At 55.0% G+C, this 16,982-nt stretch overlaps 1 protein-coding gene across 2 annotated transcripts in view; it reads right to left on the bottom strand.

Annotated features, from left to right (window-relative positions):
* The window catches only part of P2RX3 (purinergic receptor P2X 3), a 28,864-nt gene that overhangs the window by 4,137 nt on the left and 7,745 nt on the right, over positions 1-16,982 (bottom strand). Inside the window, exons 2-9 of one of the 2 annotated variants that reach the window (XM_045485254.1) lie at positions 15,925-16,060; positions 15,405-15,476; positions 15,105-15,168; positions 14,332-14,425; positions 13,950-14,027; positions 13,079-13,220; positions 12,478-12,614; positions 11,171-12,128 (exon numbers count right to left, since the gene is read on the bottom strand). In XM_045485254.1, coding sequence (XP_045341210.1) covers positions 11,945-12,128; positions 12,478-12,614; positions 13,079-13,220; positions 13,950-14,027; positions 14,332-14,425; positions 15,105-15,168; positions 15,405-15,476; positions 15,925-16,060 — 907 coding nt within the window. In that variant the 3' untranslated portion in view covers positions 11,171-11,944. Of the gene's footprint in view, positions 1-11,170; positions 12,129-12,477; positions 12,615-13,078; positions 13,221-13,949; positions 14,028-14,331; positions 14,426-15,104; positions 15,169-15,404; positions 15,477-15,924; positions 16,061-16,982 lie in introns of those variants that run through there. The other variant, XM_045485253.1, reaches the window with a different exon arrangement.

Below are 16,982 nucleotides of genomic sequence, written 5' to 3'. Positions count from 1 at the left end.
GGCCCCCTCCCCATGCCCTGCCCATGCTAGGCAAAACCCTAGTGTCAGCAAAGTGTACTCTCTTAACCCACGGCAGTAAAATGGGCTCCTGATGCCGGTGTCCCAGGAAAACGGTGAGGGTCAAGTGAGATGATGGAGTGAAGGGGCTCAGAAAACCCCATAGGTGTGTGGGCCTGACACGGGTCCGATTTGGTGCAGCGGCTGTGTCCCCGTCAGTGTTTCTTTTTCTCTTTCTTTCTTTCCTTCTTTCATCTTTTAATATTTTTATTTTATTTTTGAGAGAAAGAGAGAGAGACAGAGCGTGAGCAGGGGAGGGGGCAGAGAGGGAGGGAGACACAGAACCCAAAGCAGCCTCCAGGCTCTGAGCTGTCAGCACAGAGCCCGACGCGGGGCTTGAACCCACGAACCACGAGATCATGACCTGAGACCAAGTGGGAAGCCCAGCAGACTGAGCCACCCCGGCACCCCTCCCCTTCAGTGTTTCTGATCCCCACAGGTTCCCAGGCCTGTCCCAGCAGAAAGAGGAGTCTTGAGAAACTCCTTCTTCAAAGGGGTTTCCCCGGACTGCTGTGCCGCCCCTCCCACGGCTGTTTGCATTTGAATCTGTACAGCGGGGAGAGTAAAATGCTCAGCCACGTGCTGAGACAACAGAGGGATCATGGGTTTGGGAACAAGATCATCTTGGGGAAGAGTCATCTAAACTTATAAAATGTCAGCCACTGTCTGCTCTGGCTGTGGGGAATTTTGGAGTTAGGCAGAAAGGGTCCGAAGCTCCACTCCATGTTGGCAGCTTGGCCTTTTATGTGACCCAGCCCTCAGGGTTTCACTTTTCATGTCTAGGAAGAGGGGGTGCTCATGTCCCCCTTGCAGATCTGTTAGTGACGGGTAAACACGGAGACCCGTACTTTGGGACAGGCACTGTCGTGACACTTGTCGCCATCTCTGGGTTGGACACCCTGCCCTTCTCTGCAGGGCCTGGGAACCTGGTCTGCAGAGCCTGCCTCGGTCAAGCTCCCTACCCTCTGGTTCCAGGTGGGTGCAGCCGTGAGAGGCATCCACAGGCCATCAGAGGAAGAAGGGGTGAACTGGGTCCGGAAGGAGTCTGGGCCCCACATTTCCCATGGGGAAACAGCCAGTGTGTGTGTCTGTGTGTGTGTGTGTGTCCCCCCACATGGTGCACCTGTTGCCCTGGACTGAAAAGTAAGGCTGAAACCTAGCCACTGAGGGGAAGCTTCCCCAGGGAGCCTGACCTGGGAACGAGTGTCCTGTGGACTCCACAGCCAAAAGGGGAGGCAGGGGAGGGCAGGATGATCTTCTGGAGATGGAGACCCAGAGTAAAAATGGGAGTGGCCCCAGGAAGGAGGCTGAGAGGAACCCAAAGACCTAACCCTAAGAAGCAAAGTCTTGGAGGATGGGGACAGAGGGGAGGGGCTGGACCCACCTCCAAGATATGATAAGATACGGTCTGGGTGGCGGCAGAGGGCTTCACAGACCAGGCAGAAGGGAGTGGACCAGACCGTACCGGCAGGAGGGGGGATGCAAAATAGACCCCAGAAAGGAAGTCACTCTTATGATGACGAGGAGGTCCAAGAATACAGTGGTCCAAGGAGGCCTCTCGGGAGATTTTAAAGAAGTCCAGAAAAGAAGCATCTGGAATGGACAGAGGCTCCAGGAAGTCCTCACTGTGGCTTTCAGGTTGGCCTGAGAAAAAGTGTAGACCATCACCTTCTCCACTCCTGTTAACTGAATACCAGAAAATATGCAAATCTCTTAAGACAAGTATCTCATGCAGTTAATCTCATGAAGAAGGGGCGAGGACCCATTTTGTAGATGGGGAGACAGAGGAGGAGGTGACCTGCCTGAGCTGGGATTCCAATCTCTGCCCTTAATCCTGAACGTGCTGCCTCCGAGCTCTAGGTGGCCAGTAAGGACAGAAGCAGACCTGGAGCCAGATCTCAAAGCCCGTCTGTATTCTGTGTTCTGCTCACATCCCTGGAGAGCTCAGGCACCTGCTGTCCATGGGGACCGGGCCAGGGTGGGACTGTGGGTCACAGGTGTTTGGGGCAGGGCAGAGGCTGGCACTGCGCTCCCGAAGTCTGCATTCCTGGCCTGAGGCTACCGTCATGAAAAATGCTCTCACATTGACTCGGAGAACAAAAAGTCAGCATCCTGGGCACTGCGTTCAAAGTGAGGGCTGGCTAAATTTATCTTGGGAAGGAATGTGAAGGAACAGGGAGAAAAACCAAAGCGGACTTGGTTTTTCTCCAGCACCTGCCTTCCAAGAGGCAATACGTATGATAAGATCATTATCTCACCAACCACCCACCCTCGGAGGCGGGTTGGCAGGGACTGGTTCTCTTCCTGGGTAGGAGGGAGGAAGCACGGTGCTCAGGGAGGGAGGGCCCAGGCTAAAAGTAGGGAAGGGCCCAGGAGTCCTGACTTCAGCTCTCGAGTGTGGCCGGTGAGCGTCACGGCATCTGGCCCAGCCCTGTGGCACCAGGGTCTGGGGTGTCTTCTCTCTTGGCACGTGGCTGGACCATACGGCCCGCCCTCTTGCATCGAACTAAGGCGGGGGCCTTGGGTACCTCTTGCCAATGGAACGTGAATGGAAGTGAAGTCTGCCAAATGTGGGCTGAGGTGTGTTGGAACATCGTACCTTGTTTATCCTCTCTTGCCTCATGGCCGGCCACTGGGGAGCTAGGGGTGAACTCAGGCCCTAGGGGAGACTGATTCAAGAGGTGACGGGAGCCCAGCTGCCCGAACGACTGCGCTGACCCAGTGTGAACTGTGCCATGGGCAGTAAACAAACATTTGTGTGAAGCCTCCGAGCTGAGGGGGTGTTTGTTACGGCAGTTAGCAATATTTACCCTGACTGTTACAAACATCCATAATTTTCTAGCTGAGAGACCTGGGGTTCAGGGAGGAGAAGTTACCCACCGAAGAACGAAGAGTGAGTTAAAATTGGGGAGTTTTGGGGGCGCCTGGGTGGCTCAGTCAGTTAAGCATCTGACTTCGACTCGGGTCATGATCTCACGGTTGGTGAGTTCGAGCCCCACATGGGGCTCTCTGCTCTCAGGGCTGAGTCTGCTTCAGATCCCGTCTCCCTCCCCACCCCCAAATAAATAAACATTTAAAAAAATGGGGGAGGTTTTCAAGAGTAGCCAGGGAGAGAGCAAATTCCAATGATGCCACATGGCTAGGATTTTCCCCTCCAAGAGTCTTGGAGGTCTGGGCATGGTTCTGTGGCCTTTGACTAATTTTTCCACCCTGGACAAGCGGAAACCTCTCTGAGCTTTCTTCCTCAACCGAGCGGTGAGAACAGGAAGAGCCACGGGGAGGACGGAAAAGTGCCTAAAGCTTGTCCCTTTCCTTTCATATCCTAGGATCATGATACATGAAACACTATCTATCCTGGAGAGAGTCCTACCAGTGGGAAGAACGGCCGGCAAATGCTCAGTGCTTACTACGTGCCCGGCACTGTGCCAAGTGCATGACACTTCCTAGCGCATTGAGTACTCAACCCCGTGGAATCGTGCACTGCTGCTCTTCCCATTTTACAGATGAGGAACCAGGATCACACAGGTTGAGCAATTTGTGTAAGGTCCCCAAACCACCAGTCGGTGAGCGAACCTGGGATTCAAACTCAGGCAGTCCAGTGCCACAGCCCACACTCGTAGCCAGCATTCTAGACTGTTCTTTTTGCTGCCTGACTTCTGTGAGATCCTGGCCAATTGCTTTCAGTTCTCCAGCGGGGGACCTTCTGTGTTGGGAAGGCGGGTCTCTCGACCCAGAGCCAATGACCCAGAGCCAGTGACCCAGAGTCACTGGCTGGGAGCAGAACAGGAAGCACACGCCAGCCATGCAGTGTTGGGAGAGGGATGCCCAGCTTCCTTGTCTGTAAAGGGGATGGGCTGAGCTACACCGTGCCCGGCCCTGATTTCTCCCAAACCCTCCGATTTCTACCTCTGCAGCTTTGGTTTTCTCGGCCGGGAAATGCGGCTGGCGAGAGCACCGCCACCAACACCCCGCCGGGCCCAGTCCGCCTTCCTCACTTACTGGCAGATGCTCCCTCGGTGCCAGGCACCAGAAGTAACAGCCACACCACCCTGCCTGCCTTCCTGAGCAAACCTCATAGACACGGACTTCTTGCCTCTGCCCATGCTGTTCCCCTCTCCTCCCTTCCCACCTTGCAAACTCCTATTCATCCACTAGGGCCCAGCAGATATTTAGAGCACACCTATACCCTTTGCCAGGCACTGCGCTAGGCACTGCTGATACCTTGGCCAGCTCTGCTCTCCTCACAGGGAGAGAAATACTAACAGCCACACATTCCCATAAGTAGCTAAAGTCCGACATCGGGACTGAAAAGGAGAGAGCACCATTTGAAGAGCTCATCGAGTGAAGAGCTAGGCTGGAGAGTCAAGGAAGGCTCTGTGCGAAGTGACAGTAAAGCTGCGACCCGGGAGGAGAGGTGAGACGTGAGCAGGCCAGAGGCGGAGGCAGCTGTCCTGGCTGAGGGAACTGCAAGCCCTCTCGCGGGAAAGGACACGGTGTCTCTGAAGAAGCCGCAGGAGCTCGGTGGACTGGAGGACAGAGACGGGTGGGCCCGTGCGTGCGTCTCTTCCCAAGTCCACACTCGGCGACCTCACGCTTGTAGCTTCGAGTTGACAAGGGAGGTGTATTTACGCCGCAGAGATGGGCAGACGCGGGGAATCCGGTGTCTCCTTTTTTCTCCAGAGCTGCTTTGTCAGCGTGGGGCGGAGGCTGTAACTGTAACGAGCTACCTGTCTTGCCTCTGCCCGGCCCCGGGGTCTCTGCCTCAGCACCTGCTGCCCCAGACTGTGGTTGACAGTTAGGACTCGGAGGCAGACCCCACGCTCCGCCGTCGCCCAAGGGCCTACCAAGTGCAGTTGTCGCCGGTTCCCCAGATTCCTGACATCCCACAGACTCAGTTTAGCCACGTCGGCCTCTGGTTTCCCCCTCCTGACTCGGCCTCTCGGAACGCTCCCGTTCTTTAGGTGGAGCTGCTAGAAGGTGGCAGCATCGGGCTGTTTGTCTCCCAAATAGAAAACATTTAGATGTGGCAGGTGGCTGGGTGGGAGAGTAGGCGCTGTCGGTGGGAACCAGCCCCTGTGGAGGAGAAGCGGGGACAACAGCAGAGACGTCATATGTGCGGAGTGCTTCGTCCTGCCGAGCGCTGGGGCCGAGGCTTCCACACTTCCTGCCTCCCTGACACCTCACGGCCGCCCGGTGCTCTGGCCCTCGGTGGAAGGGCTTGAAACGACACCGTCCTGGGCTGGCACCGCGGCTCCCAATTAGCCCTCATCAGCTGAGGGAAAGTCCCTCACCTGGGTGCGTCTCAGTCTCCCCCGATGTGAAACAGAGGTGCCGGCAGGTGCTATGGGCTTGTTACGGAGGATTCTGTGAGCTGCTGGGCGTGAGGCACAGGGCTTTCGGGGAACATCATCCCGTGATCATGGGGCTGGAGAGAAGAACGGCCGCTCTGTTCCTGCTCCTGGGCCTGCCGGAGGAACTCGATCTGAGCTCGAATGCCCCCCCTTGCCGCTCTCCTGGGACAGGGCCCAGAAAGGAGACTTCGTGGCGGCCTCGGGGTGGCGCAAGGACTTGCTAAGCTGGTGCCCTGTGAAAACAGCTGCTGGGGAGAGAGAGCGCGGCTGGGGCCGGCAAGGAGAGAATGGAGCTGGACGCCTGAGGCCACTGCGCCCGGAAGGGGCAGGGAGCCTGGGGGGCGGCCAGGCCCCGGCTGCAGCTGTCGGGGTCGGGAGGGTGTGCGTGCGCGCACGTGATCCCTCATGCCGCGAGCAGCGATAGATAAAGAATGAGTAAGTACAAACATCAATTACCGTAATAAATCATTTGTCAGATGTGCTTCTGCTGGGCAGGGTTGAAAGTACGTTCCGATGAGACAGGTCCATAAATAACAGTGCACGCTTCAGCAGCCCGACCTTCCAAAGCCTCTCCCCAGACACCCACAGGCACTGGTTCAGACTTCTAGAGCCTGAAGGGGCCTTATCACCTTTGAACAGCCCATTTCACAGAAGAAGAAACTGAGGCCCCCGGAGGGGCTGAGACTTGCTGACGATCACAGTGAGCATCTGGGGGGGGGGCCTCAACCACAGCCTGCAGGCCTCCTGCCTCACCCCTCCCCCCCCCGGGGCTCTCTCTGCTTCACCTCTGCTTCACCTTCATTATTCTTGGCTCGCTCCGGCACAAAAGATTTGTCGTATAAAACATTTTGTTATTTGGGTTCAGGTTTGTATCATTTCCACTTGACCATAGGAACTGGTCTCGTTCACGTTTGTATGAACCACGAAGCCTGATATAATCTGGAATTGGAAGAGATTTTCAGAGCCCTCCCCTCGTTAGCCACAAGAGGCTGGCCACTGCTGCCCGCTCCCGGGATCCCCCCAGAGAGGCGAAACTCGCTGCCTTCAGAAGCAGCCCAGTTCCAGCCTCGGGTGGCTCCAGCTCTTAGAAACGCTTCTCCACGCTGGGCTGACATTTGCACCAGTCGGCAGTCAATAACCGTCTGCTGAATGGAGAAGGGTTTTATCACAATGTACAAATCCCTTGGAAGCTCTCAGACATCTGTTTAGAAACGATCCCATGGAGTGATGGAGATTCCTTCCTAAAGCAGGGACACGTAACTGTCACAGCCGCAGAAAAAATAGCAGCAAACTTGCGGGATCCGGGTTGGACTTGTAAGGGAAAACTAGGGCCCGGAATGTGAGTTTCCAAGTGAAGGAAGTGGTGTTCCCAGCAAAGCTTTTGCCTGGTGAGAAGCAGTTTTGCCAGCTGAAATACACTTTTACAGTTGATTTTATACTGATAGGAAAATATCTCCTGGCAGACTCACTGCATGGGGCCGGGGGGGGGGAGGGGCAACATCCTTGGAGCTGGGACGCCTTCCCTTAGCGAAGACCCCAAGCCATACTTACTTACTCATATTCTCGGAGCCTAATCAGCTTCAGGGGCGGACATTTAAACAATGGTTTGTTGTTGATCTTTTTACACATTACTATTAATTCGTCTTTGATGAGGCAGGGAAAGATCAACGGACACACAGTTGGAAGAAGTACCTACCCGAGAGCCAGGTGGCTAGCCGTCTGTTCCGGGAGTAATCTTTGTAGCCTCAGTTTCCTCATCTGTCAAATGGGGGTAACCGTACGGTCCTACCGGGATACTTGTGGTTACCAGCACAGGCTCTGGAGGCTGTCAGAATTTGAAATCCAGTCCAGCAGTATTTGCTGTGTGGCCTTGGGCAGATAAGGAAACCTCTGAGCATTCAGTTTCCAGCTATAAAATTCTTCAGAGTTGATGAGATAATCCACAAAGAGCACTTGCTAAGTCCCTGGCTCACTGGGTAAGCGCTCAGTGAGGGTTAGCCATTATATTCTACAATAAAGTTGGTTGTTGTGTGGATAGGCTAGACAGGAACGTTATACAAGGCTGTAAAAATTCAGGATCGCTCCAGTGGCCTCTCTCCCACTTCCAGCTAAACAAAGGGAAGAGGAAAACGGATCATGGAGAATTCAAGCAAAATACACCCCCGTCGAAGGGGCCTTCGAGTGTCTCTGGGGAGATGACGGAAATGGCTGCTTTTAACACATGGCTTTTGGAAGGAGAAAAATCCAGATTGCAGAAAGAATGATCAAAGCCAAGGGCACACTTTCGATTCTGTCTCTGTCGATTGGCCTAAGATCTTGCTGATCCGCACGTTTCGGCGTGGAAACAGAGCAGGTGCCAGATTTCCGAGCTTCGTGGGTACATTTCCAACACGAAGCGATCACTAGAAACACCTACCGCATGAGGAACATCTCGCAGCTGAACAAGTGTTTTTTGTCCCAGACACCAAGAGAGGAAATCCAAAACCGCCTTGCCTTTTAGTCGCAAAGCTGTCTTAGCAGTGCTGGGGGGGGGGGGGGGGGGGCGGAGAAATGCGAATCAGACGCTGCTGAATGCATGCCCTTGCTTCTCTCCCATCATCCCGGCCATCGTTGCTGGGTGTCTCTCTTCTGGTTGCTTCCTTGTTGCAAACGATTTGAAGGTGGCAGGTGTGCTAGGGGCACTGGCTGTAGATCAGGTCCCTGGGTTTGGGCCCCGATGCACCTCTTCTTTAAGCTGTGTGACCTGGGGCAACTGTCTACTGTGGGGGGGTGTGGGCGTGCTGTGAATCCTGACAAAATAGGTGTGAAAAGGCTTTGCAAACTTAACCTTGGGGGGCTCTTCTTCTGAGGTTTAGGGATGGGCTTTTTAAAGATCTTCAAAGTCCTGGAATCTCTCTGCACAGAAACGCAGAGAAAAAGCACTGGAGGGAAGCTCACCAAACTGTCCAGGACATTAACTTCCTGTAAGGGGAGCAAAACTGGAGGAGTGAAAGGGAGTGTCTACATATCGCTTGGATGTATTACTCTGAGGATGCATTTCTATCTTATTTGTGGAAATAAGGTGTTCCTTTTTTTTTTTTTTTTTTTTTTTTAAAGAAAATGCCTGTCTATGAACACCTGCATCTTATGGGGCATTTGCTCCATGGGCTCCTCAGGGGCGTATGAGGGTTAGAGACCTCCCTGTGTTCATGGAGGACACCCCTGATCCACACTCTTGCCTCGGGCATCCTCAGTCCGTGGTTTGGATTCTGGCTTCGGGTGGAGCCTGGCGGGGTCACAACTCCTGTCCTGACAGCGGTGTCCCCAGGTGTCAGTCACTGCTTCCTGCCCTCGCCCCTTCAGACCCGGGCAGTCACCGGCGTCCGGGTACTGGCCCCAGGCTCTGCGCTATCCTTTGCGGTTTTCCTACACCCTGCCCACACCTTTGAAACAGTCCCTTTATTAAACTCTCCTCAAATTACCCAGTTTGCATGTGCCATCTGTTTCCTGCTGGGACCCTGACTGCTATAGTATTTTTAATCTGTCTTTGTAACCATCTCTGCCCATATACTCATGCGCACTCATGTACATTCACTGACAGCATGTTCACACACACACACACACACACATACACTCACGGGCACGCTCAGACACACAGTGCACTTACACACCCGCAGACTCACACTCATCCCCTAACAAACACACCCACTCCCTCAAAACCTTACACAATACTCACATTCACATGCGACCCCGTCTGCCTGCTCCCAGCACTCTGGTTAAAATCCTGCTCTGGTGCACCGAGGGTCCACCTGGGATGCAGGGACCTGGCCCTTGTCTACACCGCTGCCACTGGGGTGCCTGTCACCTGCACACCACTACACCGGTGACTCTCGCCAGTTCTTATTTTTGGAAACGCTGTACTTCGTCCACTACGAATCCGGATGGACCCACCGATGGCAACTCTCAATGTACTTGGAAAGAGGCTTCAGAAAAATACCACATTAAAGAGGCTCCTGGAGTGTTCAGCCATACAGAATAGACAGAGGAGTAAAAATAAAATTGTTCCACCAAGTTGCAGGTAGGGACAGATGGCAACCTCAGGAGATCACACAAACAAAGATTAATTTAGATGGACGGCACCACGTACTTTGGGTAGAAGTCGAAGGGAGACACATTCTGGCTCAATACGAGGTCACCTTTCCAATAACTGGAGCTGTCAATGAGGGACAGGCCGTCTTGTGAGGCGGCCCCACGTCTGGGGCTGTGTTACAGCGAGACTGATAGTGGAGTTGGGACAAATGACCTCTTAGGCTCCTTAAGGTGTTCCTGTAACCTTGGGCAAGTCACTTCCCCTCTGAAATTTCCACTTCCTCATCTGTAAAAAGGCCACCTCAGCCTAGGGGTCTCCCAGGGGTCCTCATTGGCTATACATTCTCTCAATCTCTGATCCTACAGGAGAAGAGCGGCAAGAAGGAGGGGGAGGGAATTTGGAAAGGAGCTGCAGAAGTAATTAGTGATGGAAATGCGAATCTCTAGCTGCCTCTCGTCTGAGTTTGCAGATTAAAACAAGGCTGACTCTTGGCTGAATGATTCCATTCCCTCCAGAGCGAATGGCAACCGTAGGACGTTGAAAAAAAAAATCTGGCCTGTGTTAGAGACGGAGCAGCAGGTGAATTTGTTTGGGGGACAAAAGGCCAGACCCTGAATTGTGCCTCCAGCAGGCCCTAGTCCCTTTAGCCTCTGTGGACCTCAGATTCTTTGTTTAAGTGAGGATGAAAATGTCAAGCACACAAGCATGTTTTCCGGAGGGTTAACACATAGGAATGTCCGTAGCTTTCGTGGATGCATGGAAATCAGCTGAGAAAATAGGGTTGTGTCCAGGCTCCCACGCTTCCTGGTTGTGTGGCCTTGGGAGACTTATTTCAGGCTGCAAGCCTTTGTTTTCTCACCTGTGAAGTGGGGATACGGTGGCACCTACATCACAGAGCGTTGTGCCAAACAACGTATCGTGCTGGGGAATGAGGAGCTTTGTGGGTTCTTAGTTTTCCCGTGTCAGACACCCAAGTGTGGCCTGTGCCGAACTGGGCTGTGACCCTTAGCCTCTTATCAGAGGGCGGTCTGTGGCCTCCCCCGATGTGGGCGCTTGCTTAGCTTAGCGTTGGGGGTCCATGTGGTGCCAGTAGCTTGAAGGGAACATGAGGGCAGTGGGTGGGCACCCGGGGGGAGGGGTTTGGGGGATCTTGGGCGGAGCCCTGTGTCTGTCACAGTCCCCAGATATTCCCCCACGCCAGAGCTATTCTTTGGCTCCCCTTGGAAACTCTTCTAAACTACAGGGGTTGAATTGAGCAGCTTTGCCCCTTCATACTCTGGCCTAGGAGCCTTCGGTGAGGCGGTTAGTTACTGGGGTCCACAGCTCTCACACAGCTCCCCGTAGGCCCCTGCAGGGGTTAGGCTCACAGGATTCTTGGAGATCCTGGATCTGTCTGCCCAAATACAATCTAAGCTGATTCAGGACCAGTGGTACCTCGTGTCCTGCTGTGCCGGGCGGGAAGGGGGTGCAGGTGGCGGGGCGGCCATAGCACAACAAACTGGAGATCCAGAATGCCAGACCATTTCTTCTTTAAATGAAACAACTTGTTCTAAAACTGGGGGGGGGGGGGGGGTGGCACCAGTAGTTGGGGGCTTCATAATACACACATCCTTCACCAGCTCATCTGCCGTGTAAGTTATTAGGAAAACTGAAGTGTTCCCACTGGCCAGGGGGAAGTTATGAAGATGAAAACTTTGCATTTTAGATCCTGAGAATTTTATTAATTACGTTGCTATTTTAAGCCACCATACAAATATCCTTTGTATTGATTTCTGTGTGATGTACCCACTGAATAAATATGCCAATTTCTGCCAGGGAGCCGAACAGTATTTTTAACCTACTTTAAAATATGTGTTGTTTCCTATGGTTTTTTAAAGTTTGGAGTTGATTATGAAAGCACTTTCAATTTTAAAAAATTCTTCTTTCCAGAGAATATACATATATATTTTAAACTATTAAATATAAAGGGTAATGGGATGTAGTTTTAGACATAGTTTTAAAACTACAAATAAAGGTTAAGAAAAAGGTGAAATGATTACTTTTCCGCTTATCTATGCCATTATGTTGGAAAACACCACTATAACAAAGAAAGTTCGAGTAACCATTCTTTGGACGTGTAACTGAAACCTATTCTGACGTGTACCATTTTCCCTGATCGTTGCCTGGTCAACCCGTTTAGTGTATGACACTGTTGGGTGCAATCAAGGCCCTACCAGAGACCTCAGGATCTTCAAAAGTTAAGGGAAAAACAAAACAGAAAGCTGAAACTTTTCACCCCTTGCTTACTAGGATCCTCAAGACAATGGCACTACGGCCATTTCACAGATGGGGAAATCAGGTAGGGAGAAGGTCAACGGCTTCGTCAGGGGCTTTCAGCTGGTTCCAAATAGTTAATACTGGGTTCTTCTCTTCCCCCTCTTCAAGATGGAGGTGATGGTGGTGGTGGTGGGTGTCAGGGAGAGGTTCCTTATGTCTCAAGGACATTGGGAGTATGAACCAGATGGTGCTTAAAGGCTGGTTTGAGCCCTTGGTTGGAAAGGCAAGAAAGAACCAACGGCCACCGTGGTTGTTCTTTGGGACCGAGATGAAGATGGACAGAACGGAAATACCTTCTTTCCGTCTTGTAACCTGGCACCACTGTTGCCCTTGCTCTGTGGATTGAGAAACCTGAGAAAACTCAGGTGCCCGACAAGGGCTGCCCGGGCGTTCCTGAGGCACACTCCAGCTTCAGAGCCCGAGTTCAGAAGGGCTCAGAATCACAGACCACACCCTCTGGGAGGCCTTGGTCGTGCGGTCTCACTGCTGACCTGGCCGCACCATCGTCGGGTGGCGGCACTTAGAAAGCCTTCTCTGATGTCGAGCTGAAGCCCGGGGCGGGGCGGGGGGGGGGGGGGGGGAACCACGTGGGCCCCTTTCTTCTCCACATGCGTTGCTGCTGGGGGTGGAACTCTAGAAGGCCCCTGCCTCCTCCTCCTGATGTCCCCGGAGCCCCGGGATTACCTGAAGTTGTAGCCTGGGGAGACGCTGCTCTTCTCGGAAACGCTGTCCAGCCTGGTGAAGGAGTATTTGGGGATGCACTGGTCCCAGGCCCTGTCGAGGTCACACACCCAGCCGATCTTAATGCCGAGGACTCCGCCCTGTGGAAGGGGGCCAGGTGTGAGGAGGCAGGGCTGTCTCCACGGCCTGGGGACAGGGGGTCATGACAGACAGACACGTGATTCTTCCCATTCTCCAGGTGGAGGGAAAGTGGTTCGGCCCGTGCTGCTTCGTAAACAAAGTGCTGCACTCAGGGGTGAGGACCTTTGAGCCCATAAATCCCGTTTTTGTCTTCCGCCCCTTTGGCAGCAGGAAGGATCCACACGGGCTTTTTCAGAGCTCTAACGTGGAGTGTGAAGGCGAGGATGGCAGACTGAGGCTTGGCAGGAAGGGTGAGGGAGGCAAGGCCCCCCGGGACAGGGCTGGGAGACCCCGTTGAGGCACGAAGCCAGTTGCAGACCTGGCATGCCTCCACCAGGTGGCGCTGCCCGGCCACGGCCCCAGGTTCCCGGGACCTCCACCCTCCGCCTGCCAAAGGGCCCCGGGTCCTCCTCTAGGCGCTCACCGTGCTGGCCAATTTGGCAAAATCCTGCCCTGCGAACTTGACCACGTCCCCCACCCGCAAGATGGGGCAGAAGGGGGCCTTGTCAGGGTGGAAACGGCACGTCTTCATGTCGGCGGCTGTGAGGTTGGGAAGGAGGTTTCCCCTGGAGAGGGAGGAGGAGAGATGAGAAGCAAGGGCCAGGGTTCACATGAAGATGGGCATACACAGCCCCCTCAGAGACCCTCCGGGCCCAGGCAGGGGGGACGGGGACCTGACATCTTGGACACTCGCAGGCTCCGTCACCTCTGTTCCTGCATCCTCCCTGCAACTCCGACGCCCCTCTCTCTGCATCAGAGTTGAGTGTGCCCATGTGTAACATCCCCCAGCACCCAGGCTGGGGCTCCCAGGGGCCAGGAGTCACGCCTGATTTCTCTCGGCACCTCCGTGGTAACTGGCACTGTGCTGCACACGCCCGATGCCAGCCGAGCACCGGCCGAGTGAAGGAGTCAACCGACTCCTAACTAGTTAGCGGGAAGGGACACACCCACTTGGGCTTGATGTGGGAGGAAAGAGGTGGCAACGCCCCTCAGGCCCCGAAGGTTGGTGGGATCTGGGTTCCAGGCCCAGGCTGACCTTGTCCCTCACCTGCCTGGAGCAGAACTCCCATCTGGGTTCTGAGCCCCGAGGCGGGAGGCTGGCACAGAGACTGGCCCCAGAGCCCTCCCTACTACTTGGTGGTCAAAACCAGCTGGGAGATTGGGAACAGGAGCCCCAGGGAGATGGGGAGACACCATGGGGGGAACCACACACAATGGGCTTCTCCACCCCTCTGAAAATGAGCTGGGGTGGAGGGTGCACTGCTTCCTGCTTTAGGGAGGGAGCTGGGACTCACTTCTCAAAGTTGAAGAGGGGGAAACGGATGCTGTTCTTGATGAAAATAGTGAAGTTCTCGGCTTCCATCATGACAGGCCTGTGGGTGAGAACAAGGGGGCCTTAGCTTCTTGGGAAGAGACAGGGGAAACAAGGTGCTTTCGCCCAGGGACCACTTTTACTGCTGGACGTTTCCCACCCGGCACCTGGTCTTGGCCTCTCTGGGGCAGAGGGCCAGAGGGAGAGGAGGGTGGCAGGTGAGGCAGGGGGAAGGTGCCATCCTGAGACCACTTCCCGGCCCTGGACTGGACACCACTGGGGGTGCCCGTGACACCCTCTGCAGGCGCAGGGGTGCAGACAGAGCTCCCCACTTTGGCAACGGAGAGCTGGGGTGGGGTCCTCACATTTCCACCGTGTCCACCTCGGTGGGGCACCAGCCCTGGATCTCACAGGTCCGGAGCACAGAGCTGTAGTTCACGCAGCGGCCGGTGAGGATCCCTGTAACGGGAGCCACGAGTGCTGGGGGTCTTTGCCACTCCCTCACCCCCACCCCACCTTTCATCAGGGGACCCCCGCCCCCACACTCAGGGACCCCACAGGTGGAGGGGAGACACAGGGAGGGCAAGGGAGGTGGACCAATGGCACAGGAGCCCTGCCGAGCTCTCTCCCTCCTCTCCTCCTGAGCCCTAGACCAAGCCAGAGGGAGATGAGTCTCCTTGCTCCCCGGTCACGGTGTGCTCTTCCTTGCCTCTGAGGCTTGGCTGCAGTTGTTCCTTCTGTCTAGAATGTTCTTCTCAAAACCCTTCTATGCTGCCAACTCCTTCCCATCCTTCAGGGCCCATCTAAAATGTCACCGCCTCTAGGAAGCCATGTGGGGCCACCTACCTGGAGCCAATCTCTCTCCCTTCCCCAGCTCCCACTGTTCCTCCTTGACGGCATGACACACCTCTCTGTCACCACCATCCCCGGGCTGTGGACTCCTCTGGGGGCAGCCCCCACTGGCTCTGGCTCACGTGAGCATCTATAAATGCTGGCAGAATTCCAAGAAACAGGCCAATTCCCATGCTCACTCCTAGGGTGGACTCTCCCCCATGGGGGATGTGCTGCCCTCCAGGGTCCCACTAACACTCTGAGGTTGTGGGGGGGGGGGGGCGGCAAGGGGAAGGGATGCACTCACCCCCACTCGGGAAGCGCTCAGGCCCGCACTGGCTGTCTGATACACAGCGGTACTTCTCCTCGCTCTGTGGGGAGACAGGGCTGCAGGTGGGTGTAGGACCCTGTGCTGGGCCTGGATGAGCCTCTCGGCTCCCAATGCTTCCCCATAACTGGGGGCCTTTGGAGGTGGAGGTCCCAGGACACAGCTCCAAGGCTGGAATTCGGACCTCTGCTCACACCCATGCCCCTCCCTGCCACTGCTCCCCACCCACAAAGTTTTTTTCCTTGACCTGCTTCATCCAACCTCTCTTCCTCCCCTCACCTCTGGGCAGAATCCTTGCATCTGGTTTTCAGTAACTATCATCTTGGTGATGATGACAAAGACAGAGGTACCCTTGGTAGGAGAAGGGAGAGAAAAAAAAAAATGCACCAATGACAATCCAGGAGCTGGGTATCACTGTTATCCCCACTCTACAGATGAGGAAACCCATACTTGGGGTAAGAGATTCGGCCAAGGTCACAGGGCTAATATAGGGCAGAGGTGGGTCCAAGTCAGATCTAACCATCCACCCGTCCTCTCTTGCCTCCCTCTGCGTGTTGTGCTGATCACAGGATGAGTGTGGCAGGCCCTGAGGGGGACCCTGCTTCCCTGATGCCTAGTGCTGCACTCTGGAGGGCAGGCCCAAGCACCCCACCCCACCCCTTCATCCTCCAGCTGCAGGGGAAGGGCTTCTCTGATCACCGATGCCACAAACCCTGGTTGGGGGATCCCGTCGGCACTCTCCCTACCTTGCCCCAGCATCTGGGCATCCACATAGCACCCTGGGGGTAGGGGACTGTACCTGGGGTGGGGTCACATAATCAGACACGTCCATGACTCTGTTGGCATAGCGTCCAAAGCCCTTGACCTTGGTTACGACGGAGGACTCAATGGCTGTGTCCCGCACCTGGTAAGCCTTCTCGTGTAAGAACACCCACCTGGGCAGAAGAGCAGGGATGGAGAGCAAGAGAAGAGGGTCTAGGCCCATCAGACAGAGGCCAGGAGAGGCTTCCTTCCCCAACATTAGACAGCACAGGGTCTGGCCCTGTGGCAGGGGGAAGGTCTGTGCTGGAGGGGAGACCTCGCCCTGTGTTGGCTTAGAGTTTTTCCATCTTTCCTGTTTACTGCTTCAGGACCACTTTTAGATTTTTCCCCTCCCCCGCCCCCCCCCCCCATCGTGAAATTTTAGTACTACAGATATCAGCTTATGTACAGTATGTATATTTGTATTTTATACATAAAAATCTCAAGGATAGGTTTTCACCCCCTTGGGGGCAGCATCGCTCCCTTGAGGGCGACATGGTCCCTTTGCCAACGCATCGTCATTCCCGCTGACTCAGAGGCCACCTCTTTGGCAGGCGACTGGAAAGAGGAGGGGCAGGGGATCCTACACCTCTGACCCTGAGCACCCCAGGCTTTGCTCGTGGGTGAGCCTAAGTGCCGGCACATAGTAGGTGTGCGGTAAACAAGTCAGTGAAGGCATCTGGGAGCTGGACACTTGGTAGAGTCTCCACCTGTGCAAGCGCCAGATGAGGCTAGAGGAGGAGGGGAGGAGCAGCTCACTACCCGGCAGGTAGAAGGAGTTGGGTCAGCAGGCGGCGGCCGCTGACCTCATTCCTTGGACTGTGCTGCCACCCAGTGGAAGTTTACCTGTACTGCCTTCTTCTTGCCGCTTCAAGCCATTACTTGGGCCAGGATCAGGGCGGGCTCCTAACTCTTCCACCTCCGCCTCTCTCCCCGGACTCCCGCACCCTCGCAGCCTTCCCCAGCAGCAAGAAGGGCCTGCAGACCACTCTTCCCTCTGCACTCCTGCGAGAGCCCTCAAGGCGCGAGCCACTCTTGGCCTCAACAGCAAACTCC

This window comes from Leopardus geoffroyi, chromosome D1, assembly GCF_018350155.1.
Source record: "Leopardus geoffroyi isolate Oge1 chromosome D1, O.geoffroyi_Oge1_pat1.0, whole genome shotgun sequence".
NCBI classification, from domain to species: Eukaryota; Metazoa; Chordata; class Mammalia; order Carnivora; family Felidae; genus Leopardus; species Leopardus geoffroyi.
The sequence above is the reverse complement of the archived record's forward strand: the minus strand, read 5'-3'. Positions and strand labels throughout refer to the sequence as shown.